The 16,173-nt window shown below is 39.3% G+C and overlaps 2 protein-coding genes across 2 annotated transcripts in view; one reads left to right on the forward strand and one right to left on the reverse strand.

The window, feature by feature from the left end:
* The window catches only part of ccdc30 (coiled-coil domain containing 30), a 29,847-nt gene extending 22,565 nt beyond the window's left edge, over nucleotides 1-7,282 (reverse strand). Inside the window, exons 1-4 of the mRNA XM_088332091.1 lie at nucleotides 7,190-7,282; nucleotides 6,392-6,576; nucleotides 1,690-1,872; nucleotides 104-224 (exon numbers count right to left, since the gene is read on the reverse strand). Coding sequence (XP_088188217.1) covers nucleotides 104-224; nucleotides 1,690-1,872; nucleotides 6,392-6,406 — 319 coding nt within the window. The 5' untranslated portion in view covers nucleotides 6,407-6,576; nucleotides 7,190-7,282. The remainder of the gene's footprint in view (nucleotides 1-103; nucleotides 225-1,689; nucleotides 1,873-6,391; nucleotides 6,577-7,189) is intronic.
* A 1,974-nt stretch (nucleotides 7,283-9,256) lies between these two features.
* emp3b (epithelial membrane protein 3b (MAM blood group)) lies at nucleotides 9,257-15,466 on the forward strand. The gene is made up of 5 exons (XM_088330019.1): nucleotides 9,257-9,344; nucleotides 10,990-11,088; nucleotides 11,926-12,028; nucleotides 12,113-12,253; nucleotides 14,886-15,466. The coding sequence occupies exons 2-5, from the start codon at nucleotides 11,011-11,013 to the stop codon at nucleotides 15,059-15,061; spliced, it is 498 nt and encodes a 165-aa protein (XP_088186145.1). The 5' UTR covers nucleotides 9,257-9,344; nucleotides 10,990-11,010; the 3' UTR covers nucleotides 15,062-15,466.
* The last annotated feature ends 707 nt before the right edge of the window (nucleotides 15,467-16,173 follow it).

Raw genomic sequence — 16,173 nt, forward strand, 5'->3', positions numbered from 1 at the left:
TATTGTGCAGTTTGAATGCATCCTAAGATTTCACTCAAACCTATAACAATCCTAAAATATCTACAAGGAGTACACAGAATATACCCTGAACGAAATGTTTCACCTTGTTGCTGTCGAATGTGGTGGATCTCTATCTGTAGTCGTTCATTGTCTCTTTCATAGCCAGAAGTTATGCACTCACGCTGCTGCAAAAGGCCACGGATATGTGCTACGTAGTTGTCCATCTAAGAATTAAAAACATAAAGAATCAGGCCTCCCACCAGTGTTCCTTCTAAGCTGCGTGCGTGCGCAATCGCGCACTGCCTGCACATCCTCAGCGTACAAGAAAATCTATCCAACGAAATGTTCCCTCTAAACTGCGTGTGTGAGTTTTTAGAGTTTTTCGAGAACCGGCTTCTTCGGCTCGGCTCACTAAAAGGAACCGGCTCTCACCGGTCCTAAATGGCTCTTCAGGTTGTTTTTGCTTCTTTCATCCCTATATGACCAAATATTATGTAACTTATGCACAAAATGACTTAAAGGGAGGGGGAATTGAACAAAAAAGAAAAAAATACCAAAATCCAAAATGAAAAAGTAGTAAAAAGCTGAGAAAGAAAGAAACATAAGGAAGAGAAAAAAGAAGGAATAATTCAGAAAAAAAGCCCCCCAAAAAAGGAAAGAAATAAACAAAGGAAAAAAAGTAAATAGACAACAAAAAGGAAAAAGTAACAGCTGGGAAAAAATAAACACAATGAGATTTTTTAAAAAGGGATTACATTTAAAAAAAAAAAAAAAAACAGGGAAAGAGAAGAAAAAGTTTGTGTTGCATTCAAATAATTTCCAATTATACCAAGTCAATCTTGTTGCCAACATTGTACTTCCACTAAAAAATGTAATTAAATACAGTTGTGTATCTTGCAACTAACTAAATAAGCCCCCAAAAATGTTAGTATTATGCAACAAAAGATACCAGGAAAAAAAAGAAATCGAAATCTTGTGAAAGAATTGTTGTAAAAACAAATGACGTTTGTAGGCCGTCCAACCTTTGCAATAATACATTAGTCAATTTATTCAAAAGTAAAAATATTTTCTGCATTGCCGGAAACTCAGCAAAATGTAACGTGATGTTAAGTTTTGGAAATGTTTGATAATGACTTAGTTGCCACACTTGGGATTGCTGTTGCTCACTGTTGTTTCAAGCGTTGCTCACCAACTTAGTGTGAACGCTCAGACCCGTGGAAAATTAGAAGGCATATTGCCTCCCACCAATTAAAATCATCAATCTGTATCAATCTGTGTGAATGTGAAAAACAACACTTAATAAGTGATATGGAAAAAACATTGTACAATGGAAAAAACACATCTGGAAAAATAAATGTTTCACTACTTCCATCCATCCCTCCAGCCATTTTCTTCCACTTATACGGAGTCGGCCCAACCTTCATGGCCATCAGCCTCAACCTTATGCCAATGAAACATTCAATGGCCTTCACTGGTTAAAACTGGATAATGCAAGCAAATGTGCTTTTTGATAGAAATACGCCAAGGAGGAAAGAATACAGCAACCTCGCAGGTCAGCTCAAGTGTTCTAATATCTGAGAGGCCGAATTTAACAAATTAATAAACAGAATAAAAAGATATTGTACTGAAGACCAAAAAGGTAAATAATAATAATAATAATTAAATAAACAAATTAATAGCTAGCCTAACCTCCTTCATTTCATTTGCTTGCTGAGAGCGCAGACTACGAAGCTCCTGGGCTGACAGCTGTAGCTGATTCTCAGTGTCAAGGAGACTCCTCCAAAGGTGGCATTGGCGCTCTTCCGGATTAGCCCCTGGAGGCAAACCATCCTGCTGGAGACGCGCAGAAATCTGGTCCATCTCCGCTTGCACCTAGGTATCAAAAAAATGAAGTTGACTTTTCAGGATTCATTAAAATCACTTAAAAACGTTCTCAACTGGTCTGACTTGAGGACCCAACATCCTAGCCTAATTCTCGGCCTCAAACCAGATAAAGAAAAAAAATGTCACTTCTCAAATGTATTAGAAAAGCAGTCTAAACCAGTGATGGCACAATCTATTCATGTTTACTTTAATGACCAGCAAAACCATAACAACTTTGAGTACTTATATTCCCTTTGATGCTTTTCAAGTCGATGAAGATTTTCACAACAAAAAATTAACAAGTGCAGCATTGTTGTTTGGCCTCTGCAGCTCTGTCCACCGAAAAGTTACTGCCCTCATTCTGTCGTGATCCTTTAGCCCCAATTGCATATTGCCGTGTGCATACTTTTTTCTTGCCCGCCTAAAATGAAACTCATCGTTGTGGCCGTAAACCATTATCCCTGATTGACTATTGCTGAGAGTGGTGGATAAGAGGGAAACATTTCCTCATGGTTGGCTGCTCTATATGTGCTGTTCTTTCTGCCTAAAATGAACAGCACACGTGCAAATGCGATTGTTGTCCCAGGTTGACTTTTGCTGTAAGCAGGGGCCGGCAGAGCTCATGTTAGAAATGGGGTGAGGAGTGCTTCTTGGTGGATTTTCACATCTTGCGGGGGGTTCTGCTCCTCATCAACTACGAAAATAGATTGCAGTATCTGGGTTTCACTAAGCTCAACACGTGTTAACAAATTCTACCAATCTTTTTCTGTGGTATAAAATTGTGGCTATCAATTATCATTGCCATCTACCGATAAAAAGTGTAATTGACCCTCTGTTATTTTTGTTTTCCCACAACTTTTGTCAAGGAAAAGGCCTGGAACCCACTGAAAACAGGTCCGCCACCCACCAGTTGAAATATACTGTTGTTGAACAATGGTGGATATAAGAGGAAGATATTGATTAAGGCATTTCATTAAAAAAACGTTTGTTTTGCATATATGATATTTGATATCCTGGGGTGAGCCACCGCTGATAAAAACATGACGAAACAATCTTATATTATCACAAGATGCTCCTGCCTTTCAGGAGTACAACTTCAGGGCAGGATGCCAACATTAAACACCTGTTGCTGAACTCAATACTTTGCAGATCGTGTAATTCAAGCTCTCTTTCATCAGGTCCCTGGAGTGGCCAATGACAGGCAGCTTGTTGTCACAAGATACGTATCAGGTGTTGGGGGCTTGTTGTAGTTAAACACAACAAAAATCAGTTGTTATTAGTGGCACTTATTAGAACCAATGACACAATCAGATGTAGAAAAGTAGCCAAAAGATAAGCCAGGATAAAAAGCAAGAATTACTCTGGCCGATTATGCTTATATTGGGGATGGACAGAGATGTTGTTTTTAGGGCTGATTCCGTGACTCAAGGAGGCTGAATTGCAATAAAGGTGTTGAGAAATCAAATAGTTAGGAATGTAAGTGAAAGATTCAAAATCATCTATATTGGTTTATCCAAACCATCGCTTCACTTCCGGAGTCTCACATTTGTTCTGTGAATTTTTCTTTCTTCACTCCCTTAGATTTTAGTCGTTGTATTGCTGCTAGAGAGTAAGGAGAAGACAGATTAAAAAAAACCCTCAGAAATTATAAAATGCATATCGAGATTCAAACTATGTGATCATTTCTAAATGGACAAACAAATGACATGTTAAAAGCAGTAACCAAAGTTATTCAAGGTACGGTTCTCCTTTAAGCCTTTGTCTAATTTACCCTTGATTTTTTAATTTTGTGATTTGATATTTATTGCATCATGCTCGGAAAGAAAAAACACAGGTGAAAAATAAATCATATAAAACCCTATAGTCTGCCAATTTTTTTTTCAAAAGGGCAAATGTGGTTTGGCAAAAATCAATGCCACTAATTAACCTGGTCTCTGCCAAGTTGGTATTTTAAAGTTACAGCACTTAGCAAAAGTGTTAGAATAGCCAAGTCAAAGTCCAGACCTCAATCTTATAGAACAGTGGTCGGGAACCTATAACTTGCGAGCCAGATATACCGTAAATTCCGGAGTATAAGCCACTACTTTTCCCCCAAACTTTCAACCCTGCGGCTTATTCAATGATGTGGCCAATTTATGTAATTTTTCTAACGGCCGCCAGCGGCACTCGAGTACAAAAGGTAAAATTTAGACCGGTGGAATATATGCGCCGAGGAAGACTGCAACTTCTTAGCTTGACTAGCGGCAAGAAATCTTTCACTAAAACTGGCCGCATGCAAAAGGCAACTTTTTCGCAAGTCTGCCAGTGGATCCTGACAGCGTGGGGCAGCACAAAAAAATCCACCATCACCAACGGGTTCCGAAAAGCCGTGACGGAGAGGAGGGCACACCAGCGACAGTGACAGCGCGAGTGAGGCTGCGGGAGCGTGGGACGACGGCTATATGACACTGTTTCTTTCCGACACTGAGGAAGACGACTTTGATGGCTTCAGTTGTAAGGAGGAAGATGAGGACGGTTAACCGTGATTTTTACAAGTACTGTATGTTTTTTTAAAAGACCCGTTTACTGTGTTGCTAGCGTGTTGCTACCGGTCACAGGCACCGTTTGGATGAAAGTTATATTATTATTATTAAAGCTTTGAAAACTCTCTCGGTGTACTGTCTTTTTTTGTAAATCTATGTAAACATGTATAATATGTATTTGCAACTGTATATTTTTGTAATGTATTTATTTGTATTTATTTTGGACACTTATTCTGATATTTTTCGGACGGGCGAATTAAAAAGAAGAGGCGTGACAAACGCGGGCTGACGGGAAGTGGGGCCGATAAAAGTGAGTGTTTGTGGACACAGCGGACAATAGTGGAAATATATTTTTCTTACCCTTACCTTTGGAAATATGCACTTTTTTCTTTGGATTACTTTCAACGGGACCCGGACTCTGCCGGTCTGCATCAAACCTTAACACCGGTATCATTTTACATTCATTTAGTCGGCTGTGATTATTGGACCTTGTACTTTAATAAAGGATATTCAGTTACAATCGCGAGACTTAAAGTCGGGTCTGGGTAAATTTTGTATCACATTTTTTTAATTTGGGCGCATGCGGCTTATATACAGGTGCGGCTTGTGTACGTCCAAAATCGGTTTTCCTCTCAAAATGTGGTGGGTGCGGCTTATAATCAGGTGCGCTCTATAGCCCGGAATTTACGGTAGCTTTTTTCATGAGAACATATGGCTCGGCGATAAAATATTACTCGTGTAAGTTTTCTTAATTAGCAATCCAATTCTAAAAAAAACACAAATTCAAGTTTGATGCATGCAAGGTTGAAGCAACATTGTGAGAACATTTGTCCCAGTCAAGTATATAAAGGGCACAGTCTCAAGTAGTTTCCAGTCAAGGTGTCACACCAACAGACCCCGTTTTGGCTGTACGCCGCTGAGGTATCCTTTGTATGGAATTTCATTAAATAATGTATGTTCACTATTGATACACATAATGATTAAAACCCTCAGAACCAACTGTAAACACCCCAAAACGCTAGCCAAGCACACAGAGCAAATTGATTGGGTGAGCGTTGGGGTTGGGCGGATGTCTGCACACACCGCATGCAACACTCTCTCTCGCACGTGCCCACTTCCCTAAATACATCTGTAAACTCAAAGTTTTTTTGTGACATCCAAAATACCTCTGCCCGCACCTTTTTTTGAAACCAATATTTACGGGAAAACAAATCAAATTCAAAATGAGCCTCAACGATCCTAACTGTGGGGGGGAGACAAGTTCATCGCTGTATATTTGTTGATATGGGACCCAGCCTCTGGTATTATTATTTTTTTTTTCATGAATGTCATCAAATTATCGAACATCACACAGTGAAATAAAAGGCGCTGAAAAATAAGCTTAAGTCTGGAGAGCAGGTTTGGCGGTTTTGCTGAAACGATATGGTACGGCTTCCTCAAAAAATATACAAACAAAAAAAAGAATTCTAAATATTTTGCTATTGTGGCTCTTTGGGCCAGAAAGGTTCCCAGTGGCTTTTATAGAGCATTCATGGAAAGACCTGTAAATGCTGTGCATAAACGATCACCATCAAACCTAAAGGAACTCGAGCTGTTTTGTAAAATGTGTGAAAAACTTATAGAGACATACTCAAAAAGACTTGAGGCATTGATCGTAGCAAATGGAGGTTGTACACAGTATTTACACAAAGGGGGCCAATATTTTTGCAATAGCTTTTCCTTTTTTTTAATTTGTCAGCACAATATAAAATGTTGAAGAAATTTGGTTTCTTTTCATGATCGTGTAACACATGTTGTCAATTCTTAGAAAACATTTGGATTTTTTTTTATCTATAAGTTTGAAGCCTGAAATATGTCAAAATATCAAAATGCCAATACTTGCTAGCAAGGCACTGTATGTGAACAGACTGATCACAAACTATGATTAGTCATTCCAACAAGCTGCATTTCAAAGAAGGAAAACAATTAATGAGTCAAGCAGGCACATTGACAGCAGACATATTTACCTCTTCGTGGTCCATGGTCACGCATTAAGATGTAAGGCACAACATCAGGCTTGGCTTCCGTGGTTCCAAAAGAGAGTAAAATGTAAAATTCAGGATGAAGAATTCTCCTCACAAGTCATATGGACGTCATGAGCCAAAATTGTCTTCAAAATTCCTTTTATGCTCCATTACAGCTGCAGGTTACCCTGTGAAACATCAAATACATGTCAAAATCAGTGTAAAATAATATGATCCTCATTAAATGAAATAGGGTCCAATGCAAAGCCTGAAGCAGGGTGAGAATAATCCTGACAGAGCTGCTGAAATGCTGAAGTAAGGATTTAGCAGCACAGAAGTGATGTCCATGAAATGCAATGTGTATACAAAGCACTTATAATGCTGTATTCATTTCTAGAAAACGTTAAGGAGTTAAATAAAGATGTTTGTTTTCTTTTTGTGAATGTCTGACCAGGGTGATCGGTTTTTGGATCTGTAAACTTAAACACAAATTGCATTCCTTTTAACCCACTCGAAGAGCTCAGCCAAGAAGTGTTTTCTTCGCAAAAGCTCTTTTTAAACAACAAATTCCAGCGTTCGGTTTAATCAAATGCTGTACACACATTCGTTGGCAAATTAAGTGCTGGCAAGACGGTAAAGTGAGTTGCAAAGTTTTATCGCCGAGCAAAGGCTAACCGAGCTAAAGCTAGTCAAACTCTCCTCTGGCTGGTGATCGCCGCGGTGTTTGAAGACTCGGTTGGAAAAAAAATACAAAAATTGGTGGATTGTGCAGCCAAATGTTAAAAAAAAACCTTTACTCACCATTCGGTGGGAACTAAATTTAGCAAACGTTTGAAGAAAGACTAGTGCGCTCAGGAGAGAAGTCATCTGGCTTCTACCAGCACCTTGGCAACGGAGCGTACCATTAGGAAGTTCCCGAAGGGGACAACACATTTGGAATACTGGAGAACGGTTTGTTAAAACACCCAACATGAAATTCAGCATGGGGGAATTATGATTTAACTTTTTTTAATTTAGAAAAGACAAGTGCTATGTTTTGTAAGAAAGGCCAATTGCCAATTTGGCTCGATACAATTTATTGACTTGAATGTGCATTAATAATTGGAATTGCAGATTTAAAAAAAAGGATCAAAATAACACATATTCTCTTTCTTTCTCTATTTCTCTCTCATCTCTGTCTTTCTCTCACTCTCTTTTTCTCTCTTTCAGTCTCTCTATGTTTGCTTCTTTTTTCTGTTTCTTTCCATCTCTTTTTCTCTCTTTCACTTTTTCAAGATTTCTCTCCATCTCCTTGTTTCTCTCTCTCTCTCATCTCATCTCATCTCATCTCATCTCATCTTATTAGCTGCACCGCTTATCCTCAGTAGGGTCGCGGGGGTGCTGGAGCCCATCCAGCAATCATCGGGCAGTGGGCAGGGGACACCCTGAACTGGTTGCCAGCCAATCGCAGGGCACACAGGGACAGACAACTCGCTCGCTCATTCACATCTAGGGACAATTTGGACCGGCCAATCCACCTGAAATGCATGTCTTTGGAATGTGGGAGGAAACCGGAGTGCCCGGAGGAAACCCACGCAAGCACGGGGAGAACATACAAACTCCGCACAGGAAGTCCGGTAGCTGGATTTGAACCCAAGACCTTAGAACTGTACCGCACATGCGCTAACCACTGCGCCGCCGTGCTGCCCCTGTCCCTCTCTATTTCTTGCTATATCTTCTCTGTAAGACACTCGTGACTGGTCAATGTGAGTGTCATTTGATATTTGCTATATTGGAACTAAAACACTTTGCCCCAGTGTCAGTACAACAGTAGTCCAGACCAACCGACGTGGTGCATGTTTGAGGGACCCGTGGACCATGAACTGTGAGTTTTTCTCTAATTAATCTAAAATTACACAGTAAGTCAATTAAGTTAAGTAGTGATATGCTGGATAAATCAAGAGCCTTCAGCTGGTACAAAATGCTGCAGCGAGGCTTTTAACTAAGACAAAAACGTTTGATAACATTACCCCGATTTTAGCTAAACTGCATTGGGTCCCTGTTAGCTTAAGATATGAGTTTAAGGTTCTGTTGGTATTATGCAAAATCATGCATGGACTTTCTCCCTCATATCTTTTAGATTTAATTTCCCCCTATGTTCTGGTCCGGAGCCTTCGCTCTGAAAATGCTGGTCCACTAGTCATCCCAAGAGCCAAGAAGAGAACCGTAGGTTGGAGACCGTTCTCCATCCGGGCACCGGTGCTGTGGAATACTCTTCTCCTGAGATTTTATCTGCAACCTCAGTGGAAATATTTAAATCCAAGCTTAAAACACACTTCTATTCTATAGCACATGAATGACCTATATTTCATGTTGACAATATCTGTGTATTGTTTGTTATTGCAACATCCGTTGCAGCCCGGTCACCCTGGAAGGGGGATCACCTCATGTGCGGTCCCTTCTCAAGGTTTCTTCATTTTCCTCATGTTGAGGTTTTTGAGTTTTTCCTTGCCCTCATGTAGGTTTTGGATCAGGGGATGGTGTTATAACATGCTTTAGTTTGCAATAATCTTTGGTCTGTGCAGCCCTTGGAGACTCCTTGTGTTTAAGGCCTATACAAATACACATGACTTGACTTAAAATGTGAGTCCACAGAGAGGTGACTTTAAACTGGAAACTACTATAAACTGTTGCATTTCTGTGTCCTTTTCTACACACTACCAAGTCCCAACGGGTGTGTCCAGACTTTTTTTTTAAGAAGTGTAGAGATTCCGTGGTGTACAGTATATCGAGGCGGACAAAAAGAGAGCTGTTTTGCGCAGAGGAAATGGGCGTTTGCCTTGGAAAATTTGGAAGGAGTGAGTGTGAAAAGAAAATGGGCGTGGCAAGCCCAGAAAGTAGAAGACCACGTACTGGACGCAAGATCACAACAGAAAAGTTGCTCCTGAGGTTCAGTGCAAGAGCTAAAAAAACTGTGGTAAGGAGGCATGTTTTTTTCTGTTTTTATTTTTAGGTCTTTATGGAATATTTTTCATATGGCTTAACACAACTATTTATTTTATTGGATTTTTGCTTCCCCAAATGAAACAAATTGATTGATTTGTACTGATTTCAATAGTTACCAATAGCAGGTTCTAACGCAGACACAGCACCTTCATTATCTGGTCATTGGTTGTTTTTCAGTGTAAAGTATCATCCCGCAATTCAGACAGGCATTGATGGACAGTGGTGTGTGACAATAATGATACTAGATCCTAAATCACTGGGGAAAAACTATTTTATCCGAAATTTTGAGTCTCACATCATGCAATACGCGTTACATCACTTGTGGCTTTCATGTTTTTCTTTAAAAACAAACGCAGTGGCGATGATGTTCCATACTTTGCTCTTGTGAAACATTAAATGCTCAGAGTCTCTTTTTTCCGGTAAATGATTTTGTATATTTTTGTATTTATATTCAAATTACTAATATATTTTAACAAATACATAATTAAATGGATAAATAAATGATATACTTCCTTCAAGGATAACAAACCCCAATGATTTATAGTAGATTAAATTGAAATTATTGGTTTAAAGTGTTCATACATAATCTGCACCGCTTATCCTCAGTAGGGTCGCGGGAGTGCTGGAGCCCATCCCAGTTATCCTCGGGCAGTGGGCAGGGGACACCCTGAACTGATTACAAGTCAGTTGCAGGGGCACACAGGGACAGACAACTCACTCACTTATTCACACCTAGGGACAAACCGGCCAATTAACCTGACATGCATGTTTTTGGAACGTGGAGGAAACCGGGGAGCCCGGAGGAAACCCAGCAGGCACGGGGAAAACATGCAAACTCCACACAGGAAGGTTTGAAGTCACAACCTCACAACTATGCCGCACACGCGCTAACCACTGCGCCGCCGTGCTCTGCGACTGGCTGGCAACCAGTTCAGGGTGTCCTTTGCCCACTGCCCAAAGATAGCTGGGATGGGCTCCAGCACCCTCGCGACCCTACTGAGGATAAGCGGTGCAGATACTGGATGGATAATTTAAAGTAAATAAGTTACATTAATACATACACTTTCCACTCACTTATTTCTTTTTATTTCTTACAAGGAACAAAGCTTCATTTCAGGACTTGGTGTGTGTCATTATGTGACAAATATCACCTTCCATGCCTCCGCCTTTGATGAATGAAATTAGTTTAATGACATAATTTCACCCACCACCCACTCCGAGGGGCCTCTCCTACGATAAAGATCAGATTGAACAATTCCTCCCAGTCATACAATATTTTTTTCTTCGTTTCTCTTTTTGTCTTCAATTTTTGGTTTTATTTTTGTGCAAAGATATACAAATTATTGCCATGTTTTCATAATCAGGCAATAAAGTGAGGTAGAAGGGAGAACTAGGTAAATATTTTCTTAGCTCAACGTCTCTGCCACAGGTTGGCCAGTAGCAAAGAGTGGTGGCATTCTCTTTGGCACCAATACTTCATTCAAGACATCTTTTCACACATAGTTCGTATTTTGCTCAAACAGGAAACACAGATATTTATTGCAAGAGCAACAGGCAAGTTGGTCACGACCATGAATGCTAAAAGTCATGTTGAATGTATTTCCCCGCTTGTTTAGTGAAACCGGGACACAAACGAAATGGCTTTCCTCCTCATGTTTGTGACGCTGCTGCATCTCATCACCTTGGCCATGCTGTTCATATCTACAATGGAAAAGGTAGGCCATTTCCTCAAAGCGCCGCTTCTCTCTTTCATCCAGTGCCCTTGGCCATATTTTTATGTTAATGCCTGAGTTAAGACTGACAGCTCCACTTTTAGCACTTCTCCCAACTGGGCTTGCTGCTGCACCCTGCCCGACAGGCAGAAGCGAGGACTCACCCCCAACTAAAAAGCTCAAAATGACAGAGCCAAACAGGAAGTGCAGTGCCGTGTGGCCTTCTTTTTCAACTACCCAAATGGACAATGCCAGGTGTATTTTTTTGTGGACAAGTGGTCTGCTACTCTGGCAACACCACCAACTTAAATAAACACATGAAAAAGTGCACCCTTCAGAGAGCAATGAGCTGCAACCAAAAATGTAAATTTGTTTCAGTTCTGTAACTTAAAACCTGTAAATTATTTGTCACTTTGGCAACAGAACTGAAAGAGCTTCTTACTGACTTTATTTTCAAAATATTGAGCAATTGAAGATATTCTAGTCGTCTAGTTGACATTGTTATACAGTTTTAGTATTTACATTACATCTCTCCTTTAATTCGTTTAACTCTCTTGGCTTCTGTTTTAAAACGGTTTACAATACAAATATGTACATTTATTCTTTTATACTGTAAAATGTTCAATGTAGTTATTTTATAAGAAATAAAACATTTGTGTGCTGTGTTTATCGTAACTCTAAACTGACTTCAATTTTTCCATGTTTATAACAATTCCAATGAAAAAAGTATTGGTATTGAGTATTTACTTGGATGAGATTGAAACTGGAATTCCCAGTATTGCCAACCTCTACTCTTGATGCACAGTGTTTTTAAATCCTATTTAACCTTTTCTTTCAAAGTCCTGGTGGGTATGGGACGGGATGGAGAACTCGGATCTGTGGTACAACTGTCGATATGACAACTTTTCAGGAACTTGGTTATGCGCTTCCTCCAAAGAAACTGGTAAGAATATTTGAGATATGTTGTCCTTTTTAAAGAGTACAAAAAACGGTTTACAGAAAGAAAAAAAAAATTTGCATCTCTTAGAGTGGCTCCATGCAGTTCAGGTCTTGATGGTCATCTCAGTGGTCTTCTCTTCAGTTTCCTTCCTGGTCTTCTTGGGTCAACTTTTCACCATGTCCAAGGGTGGACTCTTTTACTTCACTGGGCTGTGTCAAGTATTTGCAGGTAAATTAGGAAGAATTGCATACAAATATTGAATCCTGGCACTTTCCACTTTTGCAATGTTGAGGTGGCATGTTGATTGACGGGTTAGCACATCTGCCTCAGAGTTCAGAGGTCCTGGGTTGGGTTCCGGAGTAGGTTTTCTCCAGGCACTCCGATTTCCTCCCAAGTTCCAAAAACATGCATGGCAGGTTGATTGGCTGTTCCAAATTGTTAAGTGAGTGAGTGAGTGAGTGAGTGAGTGAGTGAGTGAGTGAGTGAGTGAGTGAGTGAGTGAGTGAGTGAGTGAGTGAGTTTGTGAGTGAGTGAGTGAGTGAAGTCAAGTCAAATCAAGTCACATTTATTTGTATAGCCCTCATTAGGGCGGCATTAGCTCAGGAGGTAGAGCGCTCGTTTTGGGATTAAGTGAGTGTGTATGTGAATGGGTAAGTGTGAAGCACATTGTAAAGCGCTTTGGGAAGTCTTCATTGATTTGAAAAGCGCTATATAAATGCAGACCATTTACCATTTGTATAGCCTCCATCGCCTGATCTTAAACCAACATGAGTGAGTGAGTGAGTGAGTGAGTGAGTGAGTGAGTGAGTGAGTGAGTGAGTGAGTGAGTGAGTGAGTGAGTGAGTGAGTGAGTGAGTGAGTGAGTGAGTGAGTGAGTGAGTGAGTGAGTGAGTGAGTGAGTGAAAGAATGAATTGTTGTTTCTGTTTGCCCTGCAGCTGGATCGAGTCCAACTAGTCCAGGGTATTCCCTGCCCACTCCCCGAAGAAGACGGCTGGCTCACACTACCCTCAGGATTATATTGAACAGCAAGAGGCATTTATTAGTTAGGCCACTAGAAGGCACTGTTGTTCAGGGAGTGAACTCATAGGGTCTGAAGTCAATGTGGTGCTTGTGAATTCGATGGAGACCTGGGCACTCTTGTCCTCAAGGGCCGCATGTCTTGCCCGTTTCTATGATTTTTCAGCTCCATTACATCGGTAACAAGCACCTACCAGCTTTTTCAGTAGCTGATCATCCATAATAACAGATTTGTAGAAGATAACCCTCCATAATAATGGAGGACTTGTGGCCAATGTTCCGTCTAATTTTCCACAGATCTGAGCGTTCACACAAAGTCGGTGAGCGACGCTTGAAACAACAGTGAGCAACAGCAATCCCAAGTGTGGCAACTAAGTTATTATCAAACATGTCCAAAACTTGACATCACATTACATTTTGCTGAGTTTCCGGCAATGCAAAATTATTTTTCTCTTTTGAATGAATTGACTCATGTACTATTGCAAAGCTTGTACGGCCTACAAACGTCGTTTGTTCTTACAATTCTTTCACAAGATATCCATTTCTTTTTATTTCCTGATATATTTTGTCGCATAATATTAACATTTTTGGGGGCTTATTTAGTCGATTGTAAGATACGGAACTGTACTTAATCACATTTTTTAGTGGAAGTACAATGTTGGCAACAAGATTCACTTGATATAATTGGAAATTATTTGAATGCAACACAAACTTTTTCTTCTTTTTTCCGTGTTTTTTTTCAACTTTTTAAAAAAAATTCCTTTAAAAAAAAAAATCTCATTGTGTTTATTTTTTCCGAGCTGTTACTTTTTTCTTTTTGTTCTCGATGTACTTTTTACCTACATTTCTTTCTTTTCTTTTTTTCTGGCTCTTTTTCAAAAATTTTCCTTCTGTTTTTCTCTTCCTTTTGTTTCTTTTTTTCTCAGCTTTTCACTACTTTTTCACTTTGGTATTTTTTTTCTTTTTTGTTCTATTACCCCCTTCCTTTAAGTCATTTTGTGCATATATTTACATAACATTTGGTCATGTTGGGATTAAAGAAACAAATACAACCTGAAGAGCCGTTTAGGACCCGAAAGAGCCGGTTCCTTTTAGTGAGCCGAGCCGAAGAAGCCGGTTCACGACAAACTCTACTAACTTTACTCAACTTCGTTCTACTTCGACTAGACTTCAAAATACCGCATTTAGGACACAGCGTCAGGGGAACCTGTGTATTTTTACCTTCTTGCACTTGTAAGCTTCTTAATTAATAATTTTGGAGCCCTCATTTTTGTGCGCTGGCTAGATTTTCTTGTGCGCTGAGAATGTGCAAGCAGTGCGCAATTGCGCACGCGCGCAGCTTAGAGGGAACACTGCTTGTGGCCCTCTGCTGCCCACAAATGATTTGATGCATAAGGACCAACCGAAAATTGAAAGGAAATAAATTAGCACTGATCAGAGTGCTTTTCAGCAAAACAAGAATAAAGTACATTCAACATCAAAATATGATTAACGTATATTTGAAATAAATGAACTTTTTTTTTTTAAATAAACATTGTGACATTTGGATATAGAAAGGCTTAGATATAACATAAGTAAGGCATAGTTTCAGGAATACTTGCTCTCTAATGGAAAAAAGCAAGACTGGAGTGTAATGGTGAATGTTCATGCTTGTAAAACAGCTTTATAAATTGGGTGAAAGTTAAAACCACTTAACACAGAGCTGCTTTGTTCACCTGAATCAGTGAAAGACTTCACTAATTTCTCTAGGAACGGGCAGATACATTCTCAGAGTTTAGTAGGACCATTTCACCTTTGCAAAATATTGAATTAAATATTTTACGATTACATGTCTTTATTCAGCCCTGACAACCTTATCTGCCGTCCTCATCTACACGTTACGCAACAAGGACATCCTCCAGGACGACAGGGAAACGACTTCTGGACACTTTGGCTACTGCTTCATCCTGGCTTGGATTTGTGTTCCTCTCTTGCTGTGCAGTGGCATCATTTACGTTCACTTGCGCAAGAAAGAATAAAGATTGAAGATGATATCACTTATACCATACCAGCAAGAATGCAATTCATATTTGAGCGGTCACAATGTGTTTTTGTTTTTACATTCTGTGGTTTGGTTTCTCCATTGTAAACACAACATATTGAGTCTATTTTGTTAGCATAGTATGATGTCTTTAGATTTTATCTTTACAGTTCCCGTTGATGAACAGATACCAATGTAGAAAAACGTATTTGTAATGCACATTTTAGAAAGATGCATTAAAAAATAGATATATATTTTCATCTGTTGAATTATTTTGGGGGATGGGGGGCGGAACAAGTTCACCCAAAGAATTGACATATGTATATGTTTTATTTGCTGCTGTTGTATTACAACTTCCACTCAGCTATAATCCAGAATAAATAAAAATAAGTGCAAAACCCAAGTCCTGATTTAATCTTAACAAGCCAGATGTACAACTTTTAAAAATGATGTATCAGTCAAAAAGTAAAGAAATGCCCTCCTTTATTGCATGGGGTACGTTACACATAGAACCTGGAAAAGGCATCATCTGTAAAGTATAAAACTATATATTTTTAATTTTTTACAATTATTATCAGTGTCTGAAACTCATGACAAAAAGTCACAGGGCACCAGGGCAGACAACTCTGAAAAGTTGCCTGCCCAGCCATAAAATTGCGTGCCCCATTTTTCCCAACTTGAAACACAATAAGACAACTAATCGCAAAAGAAAAAAAAACATTGTTGCAAAGTATTAAGGATTGATAATCACAATATATAACAGAACAACACTATAAAATTAAGTTTATTATAAATCTACTTATAACATTAATTGCATATATATGACATCGCTGTTTTCCATCTGCCATTAGTATGTACCGGTATTTACTCATCTTCAATCATGCAATGTTTGCGTTGCGTCGTCTGCTACAAGCCAGGTGAACTCCTCTTCCATGATACTTTTAATGTACGTTTACATTTTGTAGCTTCATAAATTTTGTTAGCTTCTTTTGAATATTTCTTCTGGGGCTGAGGTTTTGCCCTAATTCCTCAACACTTATCATTTTTTTAATGTGTTCTTGGTCTACTTTGGAAAATTATATGCAAATGCACGACATTATAACGCTCGGG

This window comes from Urocampus carinirostris, chromosome 3 (genome assembly GCF_059441175.1).
Source record: "Urocampus carinirostris isolate Australia breed hairy pipefish chromosome 3, RoL_Ucar_1.0, whole genome shotgun sequence".
Lineage (NCBI taxonomy): Eukaryota > Metazoa > Chordata > Actinopteri > Syngnathiformes > Syngnathidae > Urocampus > Urocampus carinirostris.